This window comes from Hyperolius riggenbachi, chromosome 6 (genome assembly GCF_040937935.1).
Source record: "Hyperolius riggenbachi isolate aHypRig1 chromosome 6, aHypRig1.pri, whole genome shotgun sequence".
Lineage (NCBI taxonomy): Eukaryota > Metazoa > Chordata > Amphibia > Anura > Hyperoliidae > Hyperolius > Hyperolius riggenbachi.
The window spans coordinates 133401085-133419064 of record NC_090651.1 but is presented as its reverse complement, the minus strand read 5'-3'; the positions used below and the strand labels follow the sequence as shown (position 1 = coordinate 133419064).

Here is a 17980-nt window from a genome sequence, read left to right as displayed (position 1 = left end):
TCTTTTGGAGGCAGAGTGCCCAAACTGCAACCCAAAAGTCACTTTATCGCAAAGTGGCAACAGCAATTTAAACTACATACAAACGTTTTAAACTCATACATGAACATTATGGAAAATCCAAGTTGAAAATAAACTGTGAAGATAAACAATTTCATCCATCCTACTCCTGAAAAATGTATTCTTTTTTTTAGAACCTCCCAGTTTTATTTTCCGTTTTAAAAAGCTAAAAATGTAGGTTTAATGCTATTGTCTCATATGATGATGATTCAGCTTTTCCCATAGTCTCGCAGTTAGCAATCATGAGGCCCCCAACAAATCATGAGGACCCCAACAAGATACATTCAGCAATCATGATGCCCCCAACAAATCATGAGGCTCCCAACAAGACACATTCAGCAATCTTGAGGCCCCCAACAAGACAAATTCAGCAATCATGATGCCCCCAACAAATCATGAGGCACCCAAGAAGACAAATTCAGCAATCATGAGGCACATAAATAGACAGCATTTCACATAAATAGGCAGAATGCCCCCTTAATATGGTTGACACCTCTCACCTGGCTTTTAAATTCTCCTCTACTGGCTGCTGTGCCTGGCTATACTGTTTTTGGCTGGATTGGGGATGATGTGTGGGCTGAAAGGCCTTGCAGTGATGCTGTGGCCGGGCTGGCGGTGATGCTGTGGTGTGGCCAGCTGAGGTAGTGACAGGTGCCCCCCAGTTAGATAGTGGCAGGTGTCCCCCCAGCTGAGGTAGTGACAGGTGCCTCCCAGTTAGATAGTGACAGGTGCCCCCCAAGTTAGATAGTGACAGGTACCCCCAAGTTAGAGACAGGTGCTTCCCAAGTTAGAGACAGGTGCCCCCCAAGTTAGATAGTGACAGGTGCCGCCCAGCTAGATAGTGACAGGTGCCCCCCAAGTTAGATAGAGACAGGTGCCCCCCAAGTTAGATAGAGACAGGTGCCCCCCAGCTAGATAGTGACATGTGCCCCCCAAGTTAGATAGAGACATGTGCCCCCCATGTTAGATAGAGACATGTGCCCCCCCAAGTTAGATAGAGACATGTGCCCCCCAAGTTAGATAGAGACATGTGCCCCCCAAGTTAGAGACATGTGCCCCCCAAGTTAGAGACATGTGCCCCCTAAGTTAGATAGAGACAGGTGCCCCCCAAGTTAGATAGCGAGGTGTCCAGTCCCCGTTACCTTTCATCAGCGCTGTCCTCTCCCATGTCCCCGCTGGCGCTGCCTCAGCTCAGACCTCACAGATCGCGGCGACTGAAGAGAGCAGAGTGCGCATAGCACCCGCGCGGAGGAACTTCACATGCGGAAGTGACTAATCATGCCACGTCCGCATGTGAAGTACTCCGTGTATGCGGGTACTACACATGCGCACTCTGCTCTCATCAGTCCCCGCGATCTGTGAGGTCTGAGCTGAGGCAGCGCCAGCGGGGACACGGGAAAGTGCACGTTTTGAGATTGCAGGCATGGCGCCTATAGCGGAAGCCATGCCTGCAACTCAGGGAGACGAGCGGGCCGCAGCTGGAGGCCTGGCGGGCCGGATGCGGCCCGCGGGCCGCCAGTTGGACAGCGCTGCCTTACAGTAGACTTGAACTCTTGCACAGGGCACAAGGAAAACATAGAGAAATGCATCCTGTATGTATTAAAGGGAACCTTAACTGAGAGAGATATGGATATTTTCTTTTAAACAATACCAGTTGCCTGGCATCCTGCTAATCTCTTTGGCTGCAGGAGTGGCTGGATTACACACCTGAAACAAGCATGCAGCTAATTCAGTCTGACTTCAGTCAGAGCACCTGATCTGCATGCTTGTTCAGGGACTGTGGCTAAAAGTATTAGAGACAGAAAATCAGCAGGAGAGTCAGGCAACTGGTATTATTTAAAAAAGAAAAATCAAGTTTAGCCTGTTTAATTCCCCTTCATCTGTGTCAAATCACAAGCTGTAATTTGAGCTCTCCCGTGTCACCTGACTGCCACGGCAGATAAGCTCATTTGAAAGCACAGGATGTTAACAGTATGTCTGTTCCCATGAAAGCAGGAAGTAGAAACACTGGAGATTTATTGTAGGATTTGTATCAGTTGTAAAAAAAAGAAATGTTTTTCTTAAAGAGACACTGAAGTCTCCTAAAAATCATGTTTTTAATTAAAAAATGTGTTTAACATCGTTGCCCTACCTAAACCTATCTAAATCCCCCCTTCCTCTCCCCTTCCTCTCCCCTGCAAAATCCACGACTTTCTTGGTCGTGGATTTTGCTGCAGTGCGAGGCAGAGCTGAGCCGCAGCTCTGCCTCCATGCCCGTCTATTAGCCGCGTATCTCCGCCTCTCCCTCTCAGTGAAGGAAGACTGAGAGGGGTGGGGGAGAGGCGGCGATCTGGGCTGACAGACATGCTGAAAGGCAGAACTGCTGCTCATAGCTCTGCCTCTCACAGAAGCGCTGCCCGGATTGCCCCCTGGCAAATTTGGGAGTTAGGCGGGGATGGGAGTTAGGCGGGGATGGGAGTTAGGCGGGGATGCGGCGGTTTAGGTAGGGCAAAGATGTTAAACACATTTTTTAATTAAAAACATGATTTTTACGAGACTTCAGAGTCTCTTTAAAGGGTCATTATGCTGTTGCGTATCTTTTAGAGCAGGGAGGAATTTCTGAGTTTAGGTCGCTTTAATTTAAAAAAAAAAAAAAGTGTTCATGTTGCTGCCAGTCACTTGATTTGACCAAGTGCTAAAAAAATAACTCCATAAAAACCTCCTGCTTTGTGCTGTAGCAGGAAGAAGAAATACTTGAGCTCTTGGCCTTAAAACATATCAATAGAGATTTCAGCATTAAATTTAAAGAAAAAAAAAAGGGTGTGGTTTGTGGTTACAGTCAGTTTTATAAATTCATAGTTGGCAGAAAACTGAAATGAAATTTATTTTAAAGCCCTCCTGAATGAGAGGAGTATGGAGACTGAAATATTTATTTCCTTTGCAGATTGCCTGGCAGTTCAGCTGATCCTCTGCCTCTAATGCTGGAAATACACGGTTAGTTTTTGAGGCAGATAGATGGTTAGATAGATAATTTCCGACATGTCCGATCTCACGTTCGATCGTTTTGCCTCTCCATTCCTGATAGAAGTGAATGGAAAAAGCTAAGAAAAATGAGCGGAAGATAAGAGGATTGACTGAAGAATCGAGTGGCAAAAACGATCAAGCGGAGAATCGAGCGGCAGAAACTAACCCTGTATGCCCAGCATTATACATTTAGCCATAGACCCTGAACAAACACGCAGATCAGATGTTCTGACCAAAGTCTGACTCAGCTGCATGCTTGTTTCAGGTGGGCGATTTAGACTCTACTGCAACCCTGCCAGGAAGATCAGAAGCACGCCAAGCAACTGTATTGTTTAAAAGGAAAAACGTTTTAGCCATTTATTTAGGAAAGGGTTCTTTACAGTAAGATTGATTAAGATGTGGAATGCATTGCCACAGGAAGTCGTTATGGCAAACTCTATACCTGCATTTAAAGGGGGCTTAGATGCTTTCCGTGCGTTGAAAGACATCCATGGCTACAATTACTAGGTTATGCCTAATGATGTTGATCCAGGGATTTTATCTGATTGCCATCTGGAGTCAGGAAGGAATTTTTCCCTTTTGGGGCTAATTGGACCATGCCTTGTGGGGTTTTTTTCGCCTTCCTCTGGATCAACAGGGGTATGTGGGGGACAGGCTGGAATTGTACTTTGTACTGGATGAACTTGATGGACGTATGTCTTTTTTCAACCAAAATAACTATGTAACTATGAAACAAATATGGCAGCCACCATGTGCTTCTCACTTCAGGTGTCCTTTAAATAATATTAACTTAAAAAATTGTGCAATCCATACGGGAAAATAAATAAATATGCATTTTAAATAAGAAAAAAAAATACACTGCCTGCAGCAGCGATCAGAGCCCGCCAACAGAAAGCTCTGTTGGTGGGCAGAAAAGGGGGTGGGGAGAATTAATTTGTGTGCACGGTTGTGTGGCTCTGTCTGCAGCAAGCAATTAAAGCTGCAGAGCCCTAATTTGTAAAAAAAAAACAAAAAATAGCCTGGTCACTAGGGAGGTTAAATCCTGTGGTCCTCAAGTGGTTAAAGGGAACCGGAAGTGTGACGGATATGGTGGCTGCCATATTTGTTTCATTTTAAATGATGCCAGCTGCCTGGCAGTCCTTAGTAACACATGTGCTTATACTACAGTAACTACTATAAATTCAATTTCTTTTTATACGCCAAATTATAAAATTCTGAACCTACCTGGCTAATCCATAGGGATTGTTTTTAGAACCAGTTCCAATGATAACAATTTAAGAAATACTCTAAAGTCTGTCATTTAAAGTGTGCCCAAGGCGACATGAGATAATTGTGTATGCACAGTCCAAAACATTAATAACCAGGCTGTTTTTCTTGTTTTATTTTGCTGCCTGAAATAGTTAATTTTCAGGCATGCAAGCGACAGCTTCTGTCTTGTTGGTAATATAGTAATCCTCACTGATAAGCAAGGTACAGCCATAAAAGTTTTCCTGGCAAAATAAAACTTGAGGGCAGGAGAGAGGTAGAAGTAGGTCAATAGTAATGGGACACTTAATAGGCAGACAATAAAACATTCAATCTACTTTGTAAATGTTTAAATATAAAATAAAACCATGGGATACCTAAAAAAAAAAAAAAAAGTCATTTTTAGGAGAGGAGGATAAACAACTGTTTATCTCATCAGTTTATTTTCACCTGGGTTCACTTTAACTGCTTCCGGAGATTGGGACCTGTAATCCCTGCCAGGGCGTAGATTTCAATCATTGCGCCGTATGATCCCCCCCCCCCCCCCCCCCCCTGCCGTCGCTATGACAGGAGAGCTCCGTGAGATGGTCAGATTTCATTGCCTCCTGACCCTGTGATCACATCTGACTCTGAGCCCCAAACGTTGCTCCGACTCCACAGCTCTGGTTATAGGTGTGTGATTTAAACACTAAGAAAAACCAGAAGGATAAGTAGGATGCCAGGTGACTAGTATTATTAAGGCTACTTACACACCAGGACGTTGCGTTTAGAGGACGTTATAGGGCACATAACGTGACCCTAACGCAACGCCTGGTGGTGTTGGAGCAGGACGCTACCAAGAGCCGTGTTACAAGCAGCTCTTGGTGCTCCTGCTCTGTCAGAGGCGCTGCGGAGACCTCGTGAGCGGAGCTCTCCGCATCACGTGGTCCCGCCAGCCAATCAGCGGCCGCTCCAAAGAGTGAACACTGCAAGTGCAGTGAATGCCAAGTAGCCATGTGCCTGGCTACGTAGCGGCCTCTCCCCGCCTCCTCTCCGCCCCTAAAATAAAAAAAAAAATTCACCCATACTGAGCATGTGCAAACAGTGTAACGCGCCTTAGCCGTGTATAAAGTACTGCATGCAGTACGTTGTCTTGACGTGAAGCGTTACTGTGTAACGCAACGTGGGCACTGTGAACAGCCCATTGATTTTTAATTGCTGTGCGGTGGGCTGCGTTACAGGCTGCTCTAACGTGCGCCTGTAACGTCCCACTGTGAAAGCAGCCTTAAAGCGAAATAAATATGTCTGCCTCCATATCCCTCCTCATTTCAGGTTTCCTTTAATGATCACATCAGTACGGAGCATGATAAAGTATGAGTAAAATAAATAAATAAATAGAATACAAAAAAAAAAATTCACGATAGATATAAGACATACCATGTAAAACTGTTCCATTCTGAAGTTGTAAACTTCTTGCAGGGCCCGCATAAAGATCTTCTGAACCCATTCTGGCTGTAAATCAGTCATAAATGACAAAAATGGAGAAAAACAATTTCAATATTAAAAAAAAAATTAAGGAATATCATTGTTATAACTTAAGTATGCCTCAGTTATTTGGACTGAGTTTAGGTAAAAGGCTTGGTTCACAGAGTATCTTGCAACAAAGAGGCAGGTACATGCACCTTCCGGTACAGGTACATGCACGTTTGGACCGCAGCGTGACCAAGCGTCCTGTTGGACACGAAACGGCCATCGCCGATCCATTTGCAGCCTCGACACCCACTTCCATCCCCGCACTGGCAAACATGTCGTGACAAGGTGATATTTGCCTGATGTATTCTTGATGCCACACATGTTTTCACTTGAGAATAAATGAAGCTGGGTCACGGAAGGTGCATGTACCTGCCTCTTTGTTACAAGATTGTCACGCAAGTCTTCCTTCCTACATTAGGTGCACACGTTAGTAGCCAGTGTGAATTCCTGTGTGTAGGTGAATCTCAAGCGGGGAAGACCAGGCCTGACAAGAGTATCCACCCACAAATCCTCCATTCATTGTTCATTAGGAGTGCCACACTGATCTTTTCTTTCTTTATAAGTATTGGTTCACAGAGTGATACCTTTAAGAAGAGTTTCTTGCAGAAGAGAGGATGCAGGCAGTTACCAAGAACATGTCCCAAACATGTCCCTGGTGAAAGGCCACAGGCCTAAACTGCCCCAGACCGTTAGACGGCAGAAAGGTAAACATAGCCAATATTTACCAAACATGGCATTCCTTGTATGTAGGTTAGAAAGCATTCGGAATATTAATTAAGTAGGTGTGTGTCATGACACCACAAGGGGTCTGAGCCAATTGTAGGTTTGGGGGGATGGCTCAGAAGATGTCACAGTTAACTCTTTGGTGACCGGTATTAAAGGGGGTCACAGGCTGAAGAGAGACAATTCTTCTCTTTGCTGGCTTTCAACCACCTTTTACTCTTATTTGTGTTATGTCATTTTATATAACTGTATGCTGTATATACGTAGTGTAGATGGAACGTAGGATAGACATAAGAGGACACCTGATTTCATGCAAGGGAATCAAGAAGCTGCAACGAAAAAGACTTACTACAGAATAATCTGCTTGGCTAAAGATGTAACGAACTGTATCTGTATATTTGTTTACTGAAAAAACACCAGAAAATTTGAAGACGCCTAAGAAGTTCTATCTCCTATACTGCTTGCTGTGATGAGAGTCGAGTTCTCACACTTCCTGTGAGTTGCAGCTCTAAGGAGTTGCTGGTGCCGAACAAAGGTGTTGTGTTGTTGCCCATAGCAACCAACGTATAGTTTTTTACAATAATCAAATCCCTATCACAGCCATTATGCAATTTATTTAAGGAGGCACTGTAGTGACATACATTATAATACTTCTTAAAACAATAGGAAATCTGCAATAATTTAGCTATAAGTGAACATTTGTGGTTACCCACAATGCACTACTACTGAATATGCAAATTATCCCTTTTCGCCCTTGGTACGCCAAGCAAGCATCCAGAACCGCTGGTGCATAGCAAGCCTATTGCTTTAAATTTTACACAACCATATCAAACCCACATGTAGACAGCCTGTTTCCGACTTTTGGTCCTCATCAGTACATGGCAGGGATTGATAAGGCTGTATGAGATAGGGCTTGGACCAGTACAACAGAGTAACCAAGCAGCTCAGGGTGACCCAAACTACTAGGAATGTATAGCTACTAGGAGGGCTTTTTAGTCCCTTTTATCCCCCTATACATTCCTAGTAGTTTGGGTCACCCTGAGCTGCTTGGTTACATTATAATACAGTACATTATTTAGGATACCCACTCTTATGTCATTTACCCTCGTTTCAGCATAAGAAACACTTCCTATTTATATTGGTACAGCCTTGCCCTCTCCTGGCCGTGGCCTAGCACCTGTTTAATGGACATGCTCTTTAACTAGTGACTAAATAATTAAGTAATACTGTTCATAATTTATTAAAGAGAACCTGAGGCAGAAAAAAAAATAGATACCGTCCTCCTCCAGACCACGGATTCTGTCTGGGACCCTCTGGAAGTTTCCTCCCCTTTTCGCACAGCGTCATACTGCTATGACTGCACGATAGCACAGAGCCGCTTGTAGGCTGCAATTCAATTCATAGCCATGGGTCAAGTCATTTACCCTCGTTTCAGCATAAGAAACACTTCCTATTTATATTGGTACAGCCTTGCCCTCTCCTGGCCGTGGCCTAGCGCCCGTTTAATGGACAGGCTCTTTAAAGAGAACCCGAGGCGTGTTTAAAGAATGATATCTGCATACAGAAGCTGGATCTGCCTATACAGCCCAGCCTCTGTTGCTATCCCAAACCCCACTAAGGACCCCCTGCACTCTGCAATCCCTCATAAATCACAGCCATGCTGTGAGGCTGTGTTTACATCTGTAGTATCAGTCTCAGCTGCTCCCCCGCCTCCTGCATAGCTCCGGTCCCTGCCCCGTCCATTCCCTCCAATCAGCAGGGAGGGAAGGGATGCAGGCGGGGACTGGAGCTCTGCAGGAGGCGGGGAGAGCAGCAGACTGACACTATAGAGATAAAGACAGCCAGCTCTGACAAGCTGTTTGTCAGCAGCGTGGCTGTGATTTATGAGGGATTGCAGAGTGCAGGGGGACCTTAGAGGGGTTTGGGATAGCAACAGAGGCTGGGCTGTATAGGCAGATCCAGCCTCTGTATGCAGATAATATTCTTCAAACCCACCTCGGGTTCTCTTTAACTAGTGACTAAATAATTAAGTAATACTGTTCATAATTTATTAAAGAGAACCTGAGGCAGAAAAAAAAATAGATACCGTCCTCCTCCAGACCACGGATTCTGTCTGGGACCCTCTGGAAGTTTTCTCCCCTTTTCGCACAGCGTCATACTGCTATGACTGCACGGTAGCACAGAGCCGCTTGTAGGCTGCAATTCAATTCATAGCCATGGGTCAAGCAGTAAGTCATAACAATAATCAAACCACATCACTCCCAGCAGTTTAGCACTAGCAATTAACTTCCATAACAGGCAAGGTACACCGGATACGGGCAGACAATTTGGGAAGGAACCAATCAAAGTGGTCCTTGGCTGCTCAGAAAACACTTTCCTCCAGCAGCACTGCCGGAGTGAATAAGAAGGGAGCGTGGCAGCATGCACCCGTTTCAAGGGATGCAGGGCAGTGTATGTGTGCTCGGCCTCTGGGGATGTCGCGGCAGACAGTAGGGGGAGCCGGCTGTTAAGGTTGGCTCCTGGAAGAGCCAGAGTCCCACCGAAACACTGCTGAGGTAAGTTTGTGACAAGGACTACATCAACCAAGCTGAGGCAAATTGTACTAACACTACAAGGCAAGCACTTATGTTTTCTTGGGCGATCCAACTCTGGTTACATCTGAGAGCGGCGAACAGTTGTGGAATCTTGGTCGATCTCATTCTGCATGCACTATCTGAACCAGGAGTGTAGGCAACTGACAACAGCTCAGTGTTCAATGCACCTAAGACAAGTAAGTTGTAAACTCGTGTAGACTTGACACAAGAGCTGACAACAGTTTCACATGTTCACATTAAAATTATTCAGCATCCTTTTCCTTTCCGCTGGGCTCATTGGTCTGGCAAAAATTGGTCCAGCAGCTTATTTGCGATCCGTTCAGCGGATCATGCAGAACGGATCCATTCGAACGGGTGAATATGAAGAGATCCATATGTTAACATTGGATCGGTTCCCATCTGTTACGATCCATTCCCTTTTGATCTGGGAACAGAGCGTTTTATAACACTAATGTGAACTGGGCTTTATTATAGCTGAAATAAAAGGCAAAAAACACTTTCCAGATAAAATTTACTGTATTAAAGTGACTATTATATGTGAAATAGGACATTTCAACCTACTATTTTTTCATTAAGACTTAATACATCAGGATTCTGAGTCAAAGCATTTATGTTAACCCAAAAATAGCAATCAACTTCAACTCCAAAGCCCAGCTGAAGATCATCCACATTGCCTGAAAACTGGCCATGTTTGTGACTGAACTGGTTATAGAAATGTAGAGTTAGGACTCTAGAGCTCCTACCTTAGGGTTAGGATAGATGTCGTTCTTGGTAAAGTTTTTAGCTTCAGCAGGTGTTAGGATATTCTGACGACCGAAATTAACCAGATCTACTGCTGGAATCAAAGGGAAAGTCATTTTATCCATGTTTGAATCAGGAGGTCATCAGGCACAGAGGCAACAGAATAAGATGCCTGGAAAAAAACAAACAAACATACATACATTTACTGATCAACTCAATATCACTTGAATATGAGGAATCAAAACTGGGTCAAAACAGGATTCAAAATTCTGTATATTATTTCATGAGATTGTATATCTGGCACTTACTGTCACTTATTGCTTGTCATTATTATTATTACTAGGATAGCAGATATTCTCTAGCCTCTCAGTAGATGTCTACATGCAAAATTCATTTGATTAGAGAAAAAGGAAGCTTATGTCCACCTGTGTCAAAAATGTTTAGAAGGGATACGGAAGAGGGAGGTTAGAATTCAATTGAGTGAGGAGGTTAGGATTAGACTCCTAAAATTGGATGTGTGTACGAACCTTAAAGTAAACATCAGGCATTTCAATAAAAAACAGATATACTTACCTGAGGCTTCCTCCAGCCCCTGGCAGCCAATGTGTCCCTCGCCGCAGCTCATTTCCAGTCGGTGTTCGGGGTTCCCTCCGTAGCAGCTGCCGGACTGGAAAGGTCGGCGACTTTTGCGCCTATGCGAGTGGTCGCACGCTCACTTGGCCAGGAGGGTCATGCGTAGGTGTAAAAGTACAAAGCAATGGAGTGGCACTCACCAAAAGCAGGGACCGTGTGCCCAAGCCCAAAAAGACTCCCGTACTCAGGGGACCACAGTCCAAAAAATAGATGGAGGCTGGCACCACCAAGTAGTACATATGCTCTTTTATTGCATCAGCAAGATGTTAAAATGCTTTGCTAGGCTAGTAGTGACAGACTTCTGTTTCTGGCTAAAGGGCTCGAGAACCAGCAGTCTGTCACCACTAGCCTAGCAAAGCATTTTAAAGAGAACCTGAACTGAGTAAAATTCACATGAGGTAACTTCAAATGAACATTACATAGTTATCTTGCCATCTGTTCCTCTCAGAAGCTCACCATTTTCTTCTGACAATAATCCCTTCTAGTTCTGACAACATTTTGTCAGAACTGCAATATATCAGTTGCTGTCAGTTATATATCAGTTGTTGTCAGTTATAGCTGAGTGGACAACTGATATGCCCGGTAATGTCCATGTTTCCCTATGGCTCAAGTGGACGATGTTACAGTTTAACAGTGTGCTGACCAGAAAGCTGTTAGGTGGTAACGGCCATTTTCAAAATGGAGGCCGGAGAATTCCCCTGATCACAGTGGACATACAGGACGCGGGTGAGAAAAAAAAAAAAGAGATTGAGGAGTAGACTACATGGGAGGTAAATATGACTTGTGTATGTTTATTTTGACTTTTAATTTTCAGTTCAGGTTTTCTTTAAACCCTTGCTCATGCAATAACAGAGCATATTAACTAATTGGTGGTGCCAGCCTCCATCTTTTTTTTGTTAGGTGCAGAAGTACTGGGCCTGCAAAGAATGCTCAAAGCCACAGGAGCGCAACCAGTGCAGAACAGATTGTGCAGGTAAACTCTTGTACTACATTGCAAGTGATAAAGCTTGACCAATCAAAATTGGATGTGTGTATGCACTCAAGTGCATATACACATCCAATTTTGATTGTACAATGATTTGCCAATATCACCTCAATGTAGTTTAGAGCTTACCTACACACTCTGCTTATAGTATTTACAATCTGATGGCCCTCATACTACATTGGCCAGCAGTTGACCTACTAAAACTGAACATGTGTATGCCACCCACGTTGTAAGGTGTGTCTGATTCCTTCTGTGACTCTAGTACCAAGACAGGAAACTATGTATACACACACTTTCCTGTGCCGTTCTGTGAGGGGAAGAGGGGGCATGGCTATATTGCACTACTTAAGGGGTAAGCATACTGTTGGGATTTCTGAGCAAAAATTCCCTGTTATGGGCTTGTGGGGGGAGAGCAGGGGTTATGGTGGGCGCACTGTTGGGGGTGATGGGAGTTTTGGTATGGCATATAGTGGGCATCAACATTTTGCCAGGTGAAAGGCTCTGATCCTAGGTAAGGATTCTTTCACACTACATCAGTTGCTGTCAGTGATGTGCAAGGTACTGTCCATGTTTTCCTAATTCTCAGTTCATGTAATACAAGCTTTAAAGAGACTCTGTAACAAAAGTGTCAGCCTTATTTCTTCTATCATTTAAGTTCCTATACCTGTTCTAATGTGGTCTGGATTACTGCAGCCTTTTCTAGTTGCGCTGTCTCTGTAATATATCTAATCTTCTTTTCTTTGTCAAGCTTTGTCGACCCAGGGAGGAATGTGCTGCCTCTGTTGTAATGAATACAAGTTATGCACGCCCCCTGCAGGTGTGCTTTGTTTACTCCTGACAGATAGTGTCTCTGCTCTCAGTTTCAGCTTGTCTGTGATGCAGTTTGTGAGGCTGAGGGGAGAGAGAGCTACCTGTCACATGCTGAGAAACTTTGAGAAAGCAGGTAATTCACCATGTAATAAAGACTTGTAGTATACTGCAATATGAAAAAAAAAAATTCTCTCTCTCTATGTATATGTATATATATATATATATATATATATATATATATATATATATATACACGCTTGCACGCACGCACGCACGCACACACACACCACTTTGGAAACGGCAAAGAGGGACTCGATTGGTATGTTTTTTTTATTGTGCAAATCGGACAGTACAGATTCTCTTTAACCGATCAGTTAAAATGCATAATTTTTCAGCATACACTGTTAGGCCTGGAACCCACTAGCTGAGCTTTTTTTTTTTTTCCTCAAATGGTTTTATTGTTTTTCATAAAGAATTTTGGTCAGTAATCAATATGAATTTCAAACAGGTAAATGTGCCACATGCACCATATGAGCAGCGCTTTTCTAAGCACTTTTGATTTGTGGAACCACACTCATAGCATTACATTAGCAAGAGCTTTTCAAATGACAAGGGCTAACAAAAGGCGGCTTAGAAAAGCACTGCTAGTGGGTTCCAGGCTTTACAATAATAGCAAATCCAGTCCAAGTTTGCTGATAACTAATATCGCTACTGGCGATGCCTTAAGCCTCATCTACACGGGTAGATGAGGCTGCGATCCGGCGGCTCGATTAGCCGCCGGATCGCCTCTTCCGCGTGCCCGCCGCGCCGCATTCGATTCCCCGCTCGTCCCCGCCGGCGCCGCTTATCTTCCGCTCGATTCCCTGCCATTGTCCCCTCGCGGGGAGCGAGCAGGGAATCGGCGGTGCGGAGATCCGTCCTGTCGGATCTTATCAATCGAGCCGCATCAGCGGCTTGATTGATAAGGAGCATCGCGGCCGCATCTACTTGTGTAGATGCGGCTTTAGATACTCAAGCCCCCTTTATCTACATGACAGCACTTAACTATGAATTTTTTCTTTGTGGAAGTTGAATCACACTGCATTAACTGCCAGAGACACTGCAGTCTAGTCAGGGCTGGAGCTTTCATAGAGGCAAAATGCCAGGGCCAGCTATCCCAACTGTACTGTGGTAGACCAGCAGGGGACCCCTGCAGAGTTTTCAGCAGCAGAGCAAACTCACCTGTCTGGCTGGCGTGCTCCTCCATAAGTCCATGCACGTCCGTCTTCATCCTCACAAGGGCAGCTCTTTTCTATGACCCGGGGGCATGTTATTATGTAATAACATGCCCCCGGACCATGTAGAATAGATGCCCCCCTGCGAGAATGAAGATGGGCGCACATGGACTGCTGGAGAAGCTTGCCAGCCAGGTAAGGTCGCTCTGCTAGCTACCAAGGAGCCCAGGAGCCTTGCCAAAAAACAAAGGGGGGTACTTATCCGTTAGCCGGGCGCATCCTCTAGGTGGCGACAAAACTCCACCAGAGTTACATCTTCCCTACTATCCATGGCGGCCTGGAGGGGGAATAGTAATTAGCGCCACCTGCCGGATGCGCCCGGCTAACGGATAAGTGCCCAAAGGGGCTTCTATTGCCACTCATTTGGGGGGGGGGGGCCCGGGAAGCCCCCATTATTTTGCCCCGAGCCCCACTATCGCCCAAGGGGATGGGGTCTAGTACCCGACGAGCCACATAAGTCACAGGTGTGTGTATACACCTTCACATCAACCTTCCAACCCTCCTGCCTAGCACTACCCTATCCCTCTCTTCCCTCTGCCTAACATACCTTAGGCCCTGTTCAGATTACACACGCGGACGGCCATGCGTGCGGAACGCAACGCATGTGAACACACGCCATCCGCGCTTGTATGCGCTGCGTAGCTGATCCCATCACTGAAAAGTGAATGGGACAGTCGTGTGTTTTTGCAAAAAATGCGTGCAGCATGCGTTCCCGGACCACACAGGTCTGGAACGCATGCAGTGTGAACATCAGACAGTGCACTCTATGCACTGTCTGATGTCGTGCGTGTCGGCCTCCCGCACGCATTTCCAAATGCGGCTGGAAACGTGTGCAGTGTGAACCGGGCCTGAGGCCTGGAACCCACTACAAATCGCTATAGCTAGCATTTTGTATGAGCGTTTTGTAAGCGATTTCATCAGCCTTTTCTGGCGATTTGGGTAGCATTTTTAAAAAGAGCAAGCCTTTTGCCAGCGAACGTGTAGCGATTAGCTTTAAATTCGGATTGGTCCTTTCAATTAATTTTAATTTATTTACAGTGTGCAGTTATTTCAAAACACTAGCAAAATCGATCTGTGTAGTTTTGACGAACGATTATGCCAGCGTTTACATACTTTACATTGCAGAAACATTAAAAATGCTGCATGTCCTGCATTTGCGATTTTGGCAATCGCTTCAGTAGAATTTGGTCTATCCATTAACAGCTGAGCATTTAGGTACGGTGACCATACGTCCCGCTTTACCCGGGTCGCGTCCCGCCTTCGGGGGGCGCTGTCCCAGGCTGCATGAGGTCCCGGGAAACCGGCCTCGGGACTCTGGCCACCGTACAATGAACTAGACGCTGCGCTAGTTCATTCCCCGCAGCCCCGCTCCAGCCTGCATTGTCCTCCTCCGGCAGGCACAGCAGGGCTACGGGAAGATGGCGTACAGGGCTCCGCCTCCGGACGCCATCTTGCCGTAGCCCTGCTCTGCCTGTGAGAGGCTGAGCGGGAGATTGAAGATTGTCCAGGCCAGGGGGAGCTGCACACACCAGAGGCCGGCTGCGTGAGGGGACGTCTTCTGCCAGGTGAGTAAATGCTTTTTCTTGCAGGTGAAGTGTTTGCCCACATTGGGCTCTATTCTCAAAGAGCCAAATTTTCCGCAAAATGTTACCGCTATATTCCCGCCAGCGGTAAACTCCGCATTTTTTCCACATTCACTAATATTTTCCGCAGGTTTTCCGCATGCGGGAAAAAAGATGCGGAAACAGGCATTATTCATGCGGGAATCATGCGGTAAAAAGGTCGCATGAAAAAGTGTTTAAAAAAAAAAAGTTAAAGTCCACCAAGCACAGCCCTTAGGCCCCATACACACATCAGACCATAGTCTTTTGAAAATGAAAGATCACAGACCAATCTTACCACCCTTCATGTAGTATGAGAGCCATACTCTACACAGTCTTTTATATGGAGCTGAACTCCACATCAGAAAAAAATCTTTGCAAGATGCTGCACACACAGATGCTGTACAGACACAAAAGATCAGTATCTGCAAAAGATCTGTTCCTGCCAAAAATCCATTCCTGCAAATTGCAATGATAGTCTATGAGATCTGCAGATCATCATACACACATGATTTAACTGACATTCATCTGCAGATCAGATCCACCAGGATGGATTTTCAGATCTGCAGATGATTGCTTGATCTGCAGATGAATGTCAGTTAAATCATCTGTGTATGATGATCTGCAGATCTCATAGACTATCATTGCAATTTGCAGGAATGGATTTTTGGCAGGAACAGATCTTTTGCAGATCCTGATCTTTTGTGTCTGTACAGCATCTGTGTGTGCAACATCTTGCAAAGATTTCTGTCTGATGTGGAGTTCAGCTCCATAGAAAAGACTGTGTAGAGTATGGCTCTCATACTACATGAAGGGTGGTAAGATTGGTCTGTGATCTTTCATTTTCCAAAGACTATAGTCTGATGTGTGTATGAGCCTTTAGCCTCCACACTTCATTAAAGTCAATGGGATGCGGAATATATCACCTACTACTTGTAGGTGATAAAAATTCGGTAATTAACGAAGAAATGATGCGCCTGAACATCTTTGAGAATTGATCTTTTATTGCGGAAAATACCGACTTTTGCGGAAATTTTACCGCATGAATCCCGCACTTTTATCACACTTTTTCCGCATGCGGAAAAAACATGCGGAACATTTTGAGAATCCCAACTTGCCGGTATTTTGGGTGCAAACTTCCCGCATGTACTTTACCGCATGCGGGAAGTCTTTGAGAATAGAGCCCATTGTGTACATTTTGTACTGACATGTTTGCCCAAATTGTGTTCATTTTGTACTGACATGTTTGCCCGCATTGCGTTTATCTTGTACTGACATGTTTGCCCGCAGTGCGTTTATCTTGTACTGACATGTTTGCCCGCCGTGCGTTCATTTTGTATTGACATGTTGCCCGCCGTGCGTTTATTTTGTACGGACATGTTTGCCAAAATTGTGTTCATTTTGTACTGTCATGTTTGCCCAAATTGTGTTCATTTTGTACTCACATGTTTACCCGCAGTGCGTTTATCTTGTACTGACATGTATGCCCGCAGTGCATTTATCTTGTACTGACATGTTTGCCCGCAGTGCGTTTATCTTGTACTGACATGTTTGCCCGCAGTGCGTTTATTTTGTGCTGAAATGTTGCCCCCATTGCGTTTATTTTGTGCTGACATGTTTGCCCCCATTGCGTTTATTTTGTGCTGACATGTTTGCCCCCATTGCGTTTATTTTGTACTGACATGTTTGCCCCCATTGCGTTTATTTTATGCTGACATGTTGCTCGCAATGCGTTTATTTTGTGCTGAAATGTTGCCCGCAATGCGTTTATTTTGTGCTGAAATGTTGCCCGCAATGCGTTTATTTTGTGCTGACATGTTGCCCATTGCGTTTATTTTGTGGTGTCTGGGGTAACTGTTGCTGCATTTATTATTTAATGGTCATAGTTGGCTGCTTTGGGGTTATGGCATACTATTAAATAGCATCACACAGTTTCTGCACACCTATGATGTGAATCCATGTTTGACCACATCACGGCATAAACACTGCTTTCTTATGCCTCGCTGTTGCATCATTACGTTAGCTCCGCCCATAGAATGTCATGGCCACGCCCATTATTCACACGCTGCAGACACATTTTTCGGCGCAGCCCCTATTTTTGGGCACGGCGCGCCCCCCCCCCCCAGGTTGAGCCTACAAAAATCTGGTCACTGTAATTTAGGGAAATCGCTAGCGTTTTAAAACGCTCACAAAATCGCTGTATTAGGTTCCAGCCCTTATCCTGTGTTTTAAACTGTCCTCTTCTCTCCTATCTAACACTAATCTGTCTTCTGGGACACACATTCATCCAGACTGTACAAATTGGTACAACATCAGTATGCTGAAATATTGACACACTGGCTCTGAGCCTGCCATAGATTAGACACACACACCCATATAAAGAAACCCTAATATGCTATACAAACATCACTTCAGTGTTGATAGCACAACGACTCCTGCCTGTTAACTAAATCTACGCACGCAGATCTCCCCGCCAGCCAAGCAATAGCAGCGGCAGCTTACGTTACTTACTTTAGATCGCTGCATACAGCCGTTTTTGTTTTCCACCGGGAACTTTCGAACCAAGCCCGGCCCTCCTCGTGACGTCATTCACCAGCGTCTGGATCGCATGTGCGTTCCACGGCTCACTATCAGGAAACGTAGTAACTTTTCATATGCAACTCCTTCATTTTAGATGCTGGTTATTCTTATTCCTTTATTTTTTATTCTAGCTGAGGTAACTGATATCGGGGTTTAGTGTACATAACAGCGGCATTATCCAGCAACATCCATCATAAGCCACAATAAGTATTACACACAGCA

At 44.9% G+C, this 17980-nt stretch overlaps 1 protein-coding gene across 5 annotated transcripts in view; it reads right to left on the bottom strand.

The window, feature by feature from the left end:
* Positions 1-17780, bottom strand: part of NUF2 (NUF2 component of NDC80 kinetochore complex) — a 36437-nt gene extending 18657 nt beyond the window's left edge. Inside the window, exons 1-3 of one of the 5 annotated variants that reach the window (XM_068239955.1) lie at positions 17690-17780; positions 9878-10047; positions 5722-5796 (exon numbers count right to left, since the gene is read on the bottom strand). In XM_068239955.1, the coding sequence (XP_068096056.1) occupies positions 5722-5796; positions 9878-10000 (198 nt within the window). In that variant the 5' untranslated portion in view covers positions 10001-10047; positions 17690-17780. The other 4 variants (XM_068239954.1, XM_068239959.1, XM_068239957.1 and 1 more) reach the window with 4 other exon arrangements.
* Positions 17781-17980: the final 200 nt, after the last annotated feature.